This window comes from Salvia splendens, unplaced genomic scaffold, assembly GCF_004379255.2.
Source record: "Salvia splendens isolate huo1 unplaced genomic scaffold, SspV2 ctg743, whole genome shotgun sequence".
Lineage (NCBI taxonomy): Eukaryota > Viridiplantae > Streptophyta > Magnoliopsida > Lamiales > Lamiaceae > Salvia > Salvia splendens.
In genome coordinates this window covers 1-10,972 of record NW_024599415.1, presented here as the reverse complement: position 1 = coordinate 10,972, position 10,972 = coordinate 1, and the positions used below count along the sequence as shown (strand labels likewise).

General features: G+C 38.3%; 1 protein-coding gene across 1 annotated transcript; it reads left to right on the top strand.

Annotated features, from left to right (window-relative positions):
- Window positions 1-7,022: 7,022 nt before the first annotated feature.
- On the top strand, window positions 7,023-10,966 carry LOC121791171 (periodic tryptophan protein 1 homolog). Its single transcript, XM_042189195.1, has 16 exons — window positions 7,023-7,241; window positions 7,482-7,675; window positions 7,813-7,883; window positions 7,974-8,069; window positions 8,157-8,280; window positions 8,551-8,609; window positions 8,689-8,754; window positions 8,858-8,928; window positions 9,020-9,116; window positions 9,303-9,377; window positions 9,484-9,582; window positions 9,704-9,847; window positions 9,938-9,967; window positions 10,065-10,124; window positions 10,302-10,379; window positions 10,556-10,966. Exons 1-16 carry the CDS (start codon window positions 7,123-7,125, stop codon window positions 10,640-10,642), a joined length of 1,470 nt encoding a protein of 489 aa, XP_042045129.1. The 5' UTR covers window positions 7,023-7,122; the 3' UTR covers window positions 10,643-10,966.
- The last annotated feature ends 6 nt before the right edge of the window (window positions 10,967-10,972 follow it).

Genomic DNA, 10,972 nt, shown 5'->3' with positions numbered 1-10,972 from the left:
GAGAAGCCTCAAGCTTTTCATTTCCTAAGCCTTTTGGCTTTTCACTCCTAAGGTAACCTCCAAAATGTTTATGAGGTGCCTTAATGCCGAGACTCTTCATGTAGGTACTCCTCAGGCCCGTCCCTTGGCCCGTGCGGCCTGTGCGACCGCACAGGGCCCCCAATTTTCAAGGGCCTCTGAAATATTTTAGCCCATATACATATATTCCTATTTTTTCAGCCCAACAAAGCTATTTCTCTTGTATAGCAAACCACAGGCCTTTTTCTAGCACCGTGACTCCAATTCTGATCGGTTTCTTTTCCCGATCGTAGACCTGGGAGCCGCCTGTTCGTGTTCGGTGTTCCTCATCGACAAACGCCGCAACAGGGACCAGCTCACCAGAGCCATCGTTGATCGCTTCTGCAGCGCCTGCCATCGTCGGCCATTGCGATTGGGAGCAGCGCAAACACATCAATTTGTCTTTTTTTCTATAGTATATTTCTTTAAAATGCATTGTCTTTTTTTCTTTAATTATCATATAGCTTTAAAATGCATTGTCTTTTTTTCTATAGTGGTAGGCCTCATTTTAGATTTTTGCACAGGGCCTCTGATTTTGTCGGGACGGCCCTGGTACTCCTATCCTATAAATAGGTGGAGTTTTGGGAGATGAGAACACACCAACAACAAACATTCTCTCTTTTCTCTCAATGTCTCTACATCATAGTGTGCATCTTAGGAGCACTGTCTAACTCGATTCTCGGAACTCCATCAAGTTCGCCGGTGCCTAGCGGGTTTGAGGTGCTTCTACACGCTAGGAGGAAGTCGTTTTATCTTTGGGGGCAATACGTCATTCCGTGAGCACTAGCCGGGGCGTAATTTGTCTTGCGGAAAGAGGGCTTTCCTCGACTCGACTTATAAATTTGGTTTGTTTTATTTCCGTTGTAATTTTCATTCCTCTTTTGTTGCAAGTTTTCTTTCGATTGTAATAGTTAGAGTACCGTCTGTACACGGCTTGGTAATTTCATCCCATTATTTCTAACAATCGCAAGACAAATTAGTGTACTCTTCTAAGACATGATTATACCAATTGAAGTTGGAGGAAACATGAGCTCCAAAGCTGGAATGAAGAAACGAACAGTACCAATGTTCATGGGCTACGAAATGGTTAATTCCTTGAGATATACTCTCTTGAAAATTGTGTTTATCGTTTGTCATTTGACAAGCAAGACCAATTTAGACTTGGTAGTAGTAATTGGGATGCATGAGTTGTTGAATATACCAATGCACATATGGTTCGATATAATTGTGTACTTATTGTTGGAGACGATATTGTGCAAATTATTTGAACGTGTTGTTATAAACAACAATGATCACGAGGTGGTCGCAATGGTCTCCGACGTGAACCATGGTAACAATCCAAATGAATGGTTTGTTGATACGGGTGCCACATGTCATGTGTGCTCCGAGAGAAGCGTTTTTTCTACCTACAAATCTGTTGGAGGTAGAAAAGTACGTATGGGAAACCAAGCCTCTTCTAGAGTGGTAGGTGTGGGTAATGTGTTCCTAAAATTAGGATCTGGAAAAGTTCTTACCCTTAAGGATGTACTGCATGTCCCAGACATCCGAAACAATTTGGTGTCAGGCTCACTTCTAGTAAATAATGGATTTTCACTAGAATTTGAGTGTGAAAAGGTTTTATTGACCAAGTATGGAAAGTTCATAGGTGAAGGCCACCTAGTGAATGGACTTTTTGAGCTGAATGTTACGGTCATTCACCGTGGAAAAGGAATAAGCATTAAGGAAGATGACACGTTCTCTTATTTGCTTGAGAGCTCTGATGTATGGCATAATAGATTGAGACATGTAAATCTAAATGCTATAAAAAGACTAGTAAATCTTAATTTACTAAAAGTAGATAAGTTTAACTCACAAGAAAGATGTGAAGTGTGTGTTGAAGCCAAAATGGCTAAACTGCCGTTCCATTCGGTAGAGCGAAGCACAAAACCTCTTGAATTGATCCATACAGACGTATGTGATTTAAAGTTTGTGCAAACAAGAGGTGGTAAAAAGTACTTCATCACATTTATAGATGATTGCACAAGGTATTGTTACCTTTACTTATTAAGAAGTAAAGATGAGGCAATTGAAGCGTTTAAAGACTTCAAAAATGAAGCTGAAAATCAACTTAATTGTCGAATTAAGTGTGTTCGAAGTGATAGAGGTGATGAGTATGTAGCTCCGTTTGCAGAATTATGTCATGCAAGTGGTATAATTCACCAAACCACAGCTCCATATTCTCCTCAATCAAATGGTGTTGCTGAACGCAAAAATCGAACACTAAAAGAGATGATGAATGCCTTGTTGATTAATTCAGGATTACCCCAGAACATGTGGGGGGAGGCTGTGTTAACAGCGAATCATATCCTGAACAAAATTCCACTAAAAAATAGGGATGTGACTCCTTATGAGTTGTGGAAAGGGAAGAAACCTTCGTATTTATACCTCAAAGTGTGGGGGTGTTTAGCGAAGGTAGAAGTACCACCTCCGAAACAAGTTGCAATAGGCCCTAAAACAGTCGATTGCATCTTTATTGGCCATGCACTTAATAGTAGTGTCTATCGTTTCCTAGTCCATAGATCAGTTGTGCCTGGCGTGGCTAAAGGAACAACGATTGAGTCAAGGAATGCTATATTCTTTGAGAATATTTACCCTTGCAAGAGGCAAGAGGATCGTTCTAGTGAAAGAATGATGGATGAATCCACTAGTTCTAATCCTCCAAAAAGGACGAGGTCAAGTCTTGAGGATGTTGAACCAAGACGTGGTAAAAGAGTTAAAGTTGCTAAAACATTTGGTCCCGACTTCATAACTTTTATGTTGGATGACGAACCAAAGTCATTGGCGGAAGCTCTGTCTGGCCCAGACGCAGCGTGGTGGCAAGAAGCTATCAATAATGAAATTGAATCCATCATGAGAAATAACACTTGAGTGTTAGTAGACTTGCCTGAAGGCTGTAAGGCTTTAGGGTGCAAGTGGATTCTGAAAAGGAAATATAAGCCTGATGGTACTATAGATAAGTACAAAGCTCGCCTAGTTGTCCAAGGCTTTAAGCAGAAAGAAGGGCATGACTTTTTTGATACCTATTCACTTGTTACGAGAATCACTTCCATTCGGGTGCTTCTAGCGATTGCTGCTTTGCACAATCTTGAGATTCACCAAATGGATGTGAAAACTGCGTTTCTGAATGGTGATCTGGAAGAAGAAATATATATGGAACAACCCGAAGGGTTTGTTGTGCCTGGGCAAGAGCGTAAAGTATGCAAACTGGTAAAGTCATTATATGGGTTGAAGCAAGCACCATTACAATGGCATTTAAAATTTGACAACGTGATGTTGGTAAATGGATTCACTATCAATGAGTGCGATAAGTGTGTTTACATTAAGAATACAGATAACGGTTTTGTTATTGTGTGTCTTTATGTAGATGATATGTTGATTACGGGCAGCAATAGTGCCATTATCAACGAAACTAAAAATATGTTGAAGAGAAATTTCGACATGAAAGATATGGGTTTAGCTGATGTGATTCTCGAAATCAAAATTAAAAGGAATCATGAGGGAATTGCTCTGACACAATCTCATTATATTGAGAAAGTGCTAAAGAAATTTCACTCGTTCGATTGTGAGTCAGCTAAGACTCCATTGGAACCCAACGTGCATTTGAGTAAGCACACGGGTGAGCCTATAGCTCAAGAAAAATATGCAAAGATCATAGGGAGTTTGATGTTTATCACAAACTGCACCCGACCAGATCTTGCGTGTACGGTGAATAAGCTGAGTCGATTTACGAGCAACCCAAGCAAGGAACATTGGAAAGTTCTGTGTAGGGTTTTGAGATACTTGAAGTATACTCTTAACTTTGAGCTGCAGTACACAAGATATCCCCAAGTACTTAAAGGGTACTGTGATGTAAATTGGATCTCTGATTCAAAAGACTCGTTCTCGACGAGTGGTTATGTGTTCACTGTGGAGGGTGGTGCTGTTTCGTGGAAGTCGACGAAACAAACGTGTATAGCTCGTTCCACCATGGAATCTGAGTTTATCGCATTGGATAAAGCAGGGGAAGAAGCCGAGTGGCTCAGAAATTTCCTAGAATGTATTCCATGTTGGAAGAAGCCAGTGCCGACAGTAGTGATATACTGTGATAGCCAAGCAGCTATAGGGAGAGCACATAGTGGCTTATACAACGGTAAGTCTCGACATATTCGTCGGCGACATAATACCGTCAGACAATTGATCACAAGTGGTGTTATCACAGTTGACTATGTAAGGTCAGTTGATAACTTAGCGGATCCGTTAACGAAAGGTTTAAACCGTGATCAATTGCATAAATTGCTAAAAGGAATGGGACTGAAAACCACATCTTAAAAGATGATTATAGTGGTAACCCAACCATACGATTGGAGATCCCATGGGCTTGGTTCAATGGGAAAACGAAGCTATATAAATCTAGTTGTAACACTCGGAAGATTTTTAATCTTCGCCCATTCTTTAGAAAGCATTGAGTGTTGTAACCTGCATGTGGTAGGAGGCTAAGTTTTGACTTTTAATGATTCTTGGAAACCTCGAGGGGGTGGGTATTGCAGGATACCTGGAAAAGAATCACCTATGTAAGTGAAGAAGTGTGGGCCGCTTCAACATGTGAATCACTTTTGAGTCCAAAGTGGTGTTCCATGGCCAGTAAAGGACACAAACGTGAGAACTGATGAGTTTGTAAATAATATTGTGTCGATATTATTGTCTCGGTATACACCAAGGAGGAATGGTTCAAGGCATCACGTCCACCAGGCCGCCGGTATGCCCGATAGTGTTGACTATGGAAAGTTCAAAGCCCCAAGCTACTATTCCAAATGCAATGTTGTTTCTCGAGAATTGAGCAAAGAGTCTGCATACATGCATTTGTGTCTGGTGTTGGTTTGAGCTTGCAGCGCTCTAACCAATGTGGGGGATTGTTGAAAACGTGAAGGAAATAGAGAAGCCTCAAGCTTTTCATTTCCTAAGCCTTTTGGCTTTTCACTCCTAAGGTAACCTCCAAAATGTTTATGAGGTGCCTTAATGCCGAGACTCTTCATGTAGGTACTCCTGTCCTATAAATAGGTGGAGTTTTGGGAGATGAGAACACACCAACAACAAACATTCTCTCTTTTCTCTCAAGGTCTCTACATCATAGTGTGCATCTTAGGAGCATTGTCTAACTCGATTCTCGGAACTCCATCAAGTTCGGCGGTGCCTAACGGGTTTGAGGTGCTTCTACACGCTCGGAGGAAGTCGTTTTATCTTTGGGGCAATACGTCATTCCGTGAGCACTAGCCGGGGCGTAATTTGTCTTGCGAAAATGGGGCTTTCCTCGACTCGACTTATAAATTTGGTTTGCTTTATTTCCATTGTAATTTTCATTCCTCTTTTGTTGCAAGTTTTCTTTCGATTGTAATAGTTAGAGTACCGTCTGTACACGACTTGGGAATTTCATCCCATTATTTCTAACATTGTTTCCTTCAAATAAAGCTGGTTCTTTCCTACTTTCTTGAGCATTTATTTTACGCTCTCTCCTTCTCCGCCAAAACCCTAGTTGGCGGCGGCTGTCTTTGCCGGTTACGGAAATCATCCGTAACATAGAACTTTACCTACCCCTTTTGTTATGGCATCTAACATTCAGTTCTGTTTTTAGCTACTTGCTTTATGTTGAAGCAAGAATACATGCCCTCAACTTCAATCCTGACAATTTTCCTTTTCAGAATCTATTGTTTTCATTTTTGTAACGAGATAGATGATGTTCAAATTTTGCTGCAAAGGCAGTTATTTTTTGCTTTGGCTCATCCTTTCTTTTCCCTGTTAGACAATTTGTGAAGATTTTATCAGTAAAGGGATAGTTGCCGAATTTATGACTGAGTTTCTAAATACTTTGAAATCTGATTTCAATTTTAAATCCTATTCACATATTTAATTTCAAAAACAAAAATATGGAGTATACAGTATACTAATTACTATTACTGCTCCTATTATATTTAGTTGTAAGCCCAGCTGAATTCATGGGAGTAGATTTTAGCCCACTTATACATAAGGCCCAAACAAATATCTAATTTTCGTGCAAGATACTCCAAAACAGATTTAAGGATTAATATATCCACAATTAATTTCTGTTAACCAAACCTTAAATGACACTAGCTCTGATTCTATTATTGACGGCTCCAAATTGTCGATTTAGTTGGGAATTGAACCGAATAAATAAATAATGCACCAACTAAATAAGCAGACTAAATGAATTATATCAATCTCTATCCAACAATATTGGACTTAGCTTTCAATAACTACTACTCCCTCATCCGTCCACGAAAAATAAGACATATTGTGAATGATAAGAGTTTTAATGTAGAATTGGTAAATTAAGAGAGAATGGAAAAAAGAAAGAGAAAAGTAGTATTAGTGGAAGGTGATGTCCATATTATTAGTAAGAAAATAGGGAAAAAGTAAGAAAGAAGTAGTGTTACTGAAATGTGTGGTACATATTATTAGCCAGAGAGAAGGGAGAAAAGTAAGAGAGAACAACTTCTCTTTTTTAAATGTGTTATATTTTTCATAGACGCGGGGAAGTATATGAATTATATTAATTTTTTATTATTTTTATAAATTGGTTGGTATTAAGTATTAACCTTTTTCTTCCAAAAAGATTTAATGGTATTTTAAAAAAGAATTTCAATAAATAGTTGTATTACTAAATGTGTAGAAATAGGCGATTTATTTTATTAAAATAATTGTGTTTATGAGATTAAAATACAACATACCTAGATGGTATGGAGTCTGGCTCTAAAATATGGTTATTAATACTCCCTCTTTTCAATTTTCATCGTTATTCTGTTCAATTGTGATTATGGTCAATATTAGTACTGTTAAATAAATTAAATCAATAGCCCAAAATACATAATTCAACATTAAATAAAAATAAAATGAGTAAAGGTTTAAAAAGAAATAATAATAAAAGTATAGAACACTCATGATCAAAACCAGGAACAATACCTAAATCAGAGCCGCCGCTTTTCTTCTCATCTTCTGTCGCCGCCGCTTCTTCTCCGGCCAACACTATCAACAATGATTGCTGCAATCTCCTGGGTTCCGAAAGGGTTTGCAAATTCAGTACCGACCGCAGCAGACCCTCCTTCCAAAGAAGAAATCGAAGAGATTGTAAAGAGTGGCCTTTTGGATACTCGGTTAGTTCATCTCTGCTCTCGCTTTCTCTTCCCTCTATTTGGTTAAGCCCCAAATCACTATTTTTTCTGATTGAATGATTAATATTTTGAATTGGACTGTATAAGCTTTTAGAATTTGGTTAAAACATTTAATTGATACATGAAAGGGCATAGTTTGAAAAATTAGTGAAGCAAGTAGTATAAAAATTTAAGCTTTTTTACATGTGGTATGTAAATTCTTGTTTTGTTTGATTTTTGCAGCGAAGGGGGTGAAGATGACGATAATGATGAAGATATGAGTGACGATGAGCTCGGTCAAGACGATGATCTTTCTAATGCATTATCTGCTGCTAATGCACTTGGAAAAGCTATCAAGACTGGAAACCCGGAAGCCGACAGCTTGACAGAAGCATTGAAGGAGCTGGACATGGATAATTATGATGAAGAAGATGATGGTGTGTTTTGATTGATACTGAATTACCCCCTCTGTTTTTGTTTTGATATATCAATCTCTTGTCAATTGTCAAATGATGTATCTTCCTAATTGTTTATTTGATACTGAATGAATCCCCCGGTTTTGTATTGACATCAGGTGCTGAGCTGTTTGGATCTTCCAACTTGTACTATGCAAATAACAAAATGGACCCTTATTTGAAGGATGGTGTAAGTTGCCTTTATATGATATAAATTGCTGTGCGCTAGATTGTACATGTTGACATCCATTTGATTGGTGAATCTCTATAACGCACTCAGGATGAAGACTCGGAAGAGGAAGAGGATATGACCATAAAACCAGAGGATGGTGTCATAGTGTGTGCCAGGAATGAGGATGATGTTAGCCATCTTGAGGCATGTGGTTTGTTTGTTGTAAAATTTAGATGCTCATTGATTTCAATATTATCCAGTCACTAACTTTTTGAATGATCTTGGAAACAGGTTTGGATATTGGAAGACCCTTCGGATGTTAATTCAAACATGTATGTACACCATGATGTTGTCATTCCAGCGTTTCCCCTTTGCACAGCATGGCTTGATTGTCCCATCAAAGGTGGAGAAAAAGGTAATAAGATTGCAGGTGTTTAGGTTCTAACCGTTGCCATCTTACATTTTCTTTGTTAATGATGAAAGTCCTGTGTAATGTATGTACACCATGATGTTGTCATTCCACTGCTCATATCCCTTTACCTGTTTGGATATATTTATTTTTTACTGAGTGTCAAAGCACGCTTAGAGAATTTCTAAATGGTTCTCTCCTTATATGCATGCCATCGCCCAGATAAATAAAAAATATTGGTGTGCTGATGGCATCATCTCATATTTCTTGTTGTAGGAAACTTTATTGCGGTTGGGTCAATGGAACCAGCTATTGAGATATGGGACCTTGATATAGTATGTTGTCTTTTCTCCTTGTCCAAGAGGTAATGTTTTTTTGGTTAAAATAACCTCCCTCCAAATTTGATTCTGTTAGATGGATGAGGTCCAACCATCTGCTACATTAGGTGGTGTTGCTGAAAAGAAGAAAAAGGGGAAGAAGGTTGGTCTTTTTTTTAACATATTGCATGTTTCTGCACCAAAATGGTTATTCATTTTGTATGGTTTTAATTATAACTCTCTGTCTCTCTCTCTCTATATATTAGAAATCCATTAAATATAAGGATGGAAGCCACACAGATTCAGTTCTTGGACTTGCTTGGAACAAGGAGTATAGGTATGTGGGAAGTGTTGTATTGTTTTATTTGTATTGTTACATAGAAATTGGAATGTGACGGTTTGTTGTCTTATGCTGTGGGTTTGTTCAGGAACATTCTTGCAAGTGCAAGTGCCGACAAATTGGTTAAAATCTGGGATGTGGCAACTGAAACTTGTAATCTGACTTTGGATCACCATACAGACAAGGCAAGACTGAATTATTGTGTTTTCATACCCAAATCTACTTTAACTGTGTTAAATTTTGTCTGAGTTCACCTATGAAGTGTTATTTTGGGGGTTGTGGATGATGAACTGAATTAAATGTATAGTTACACGAATAGATTTTTTGTTATATTACACTGGTGTTCAATGATATGATGGGATTTTTCACAGGTTCAAGCAGTTGCATGGAATCATTTTGCGCCACAAGTTCTTCTCAGTGGATCTTTTGATCATACTGTGGTTATGGTAGGCAGGCTTGTTTTTCTTAAGTCTAACATGTCTTCTTAATATGTTACTTTCAGTTTATGTTAATTGTGTTACATATATCGATGAACTTCATTATGCATTGCAGAAAGATGGGCGGCAACCCGAACATAGTGGATTTAAGTGGTCTGTAGCTGCTGATGTTGAAAGTGTGGCATGGGATCCACACACAGAGTACTCATTTGTGGTTTGTGATTTGGCTTTCTCTGATTTCAACTATTTTATGGCTGTAGATGCGAATAGCCTCTTCAGTTTTTTTAAGAATGGAAATCTTTGAGCATGAAATTTCTCTTTCAATTGTTTTTTAGGTCAGTCTGGAAAATGGCATGGTTTCTGGCTTTGATATCCGTAATGCTAGCTCTGATCCGTCATCTCAGCCTAAGCCATCTTTCACACTCCATGCACATGACAAAGCAGTTTGCGCAATCACATATAATAGTTTAGTTCCAAATGTATGTGATATTTTCTTCATCATATAATATTTTAGATGTTAATCATCATACAATATTTCTGAACTGAATTTGGGGATGGTGTTCATACAGCTTCTTGCTACTGGATCAATGGATAAGATGGTATTCTCCTATTTCTTTCATTATATTTTGTCTCCACTGTATAGTGTGTTCGCTATAGAAATTCAAATGATTAATCTGCTTGGACCTGTCTCCTCAGGTTAAGCTCTGGGATTTGTCAAGCCAGCCCTCATGCATTGCGTCCAACAATCCGAAAGCTGTATGTTAATTTCCTTGAATTGTATTCGTTAATATGCATGTTAATTTGTTGTATATGAAGCTGAGGTCTTATTTAAGTGGCTACCTTTTATTGGTTGATTCCTTCTGCCTACGAATTTGTGGAACAATTATAATCCGGAGCTATATTAACCATAGGCTTTTCTTAATGCTGTGTCAGGGGGCCGTGTTTTCCATTTCATTCTCAGTAGATTGTCCTTTTACACTTGCCGTTGGAGGTTCCAAAGGAAAATTGCAGGTTGGTGATATGTTTTAAAAAACTACGCGGCTTATATGTTTTCCATGTTTTTTTTACTCCGTCCATGTTTTTAACGACTGAACAAATTATATGTGGTGATCTATAGTGGTGGATTTTCGTGGCAATTGTTTTTTTTCCAAGAGCAATTGATCAGTTGTTTTAACCTCTTGTTGCAGATGTGGGATATATTATCTGATGCTGAGGTTTCCAGAAGATATGGGAAATATGCGGCCCGATCTAAGCCTCCGCCTCCGAGCTCTTGAAACATAAGATGGAACTCGATTGCTATCAGCAGATGTGATAATTATGTGCAGATGGAGGGTTGATGTGATTAGAAACGCAGGGCGTACTTTTGCAAGGCTAGGGAACGTGCGAGCTTCTTAACTCACGATGGCATAAGATGCTCATACGAGACACAGGTGCACCGTTTTTGGACATCTATACTGCTAGAAAAAAGGTTCCCATAGCCTAAAGTTTTGTTAGTTGCTTAGGATGATGTTTGTTAAGTTGTTATACAAAGACTGCTTGAGAATGACTGTAATATCTTGGTAAATTGACTAGTAAACTCATGGTTCTTGGATTATGCATAAAAA

Coding starts and splice junctions, on each gene's coding strand:
- LOC121791171 (XM_042189195.1), top strand. CDS start 7,123: ATGATTGCTGCAATCTCCTGGGTTCCGAAAGGGTTTGCAAATTCAGTA. Junction 8,610..8,688: donor AGATATGGGACCTTGATATA/GTATGTTGTCTT, acceptor TGATTCTGTTAG/ATGGATGAGGTCCAACCATC. Junction 8,755..8,857: donor AGAAGAAAAAGGGGAAGAAG/GTTGGTCTTTTT, acceptor TCTATATATTAG/AAATCCATTAAATATAAGGA.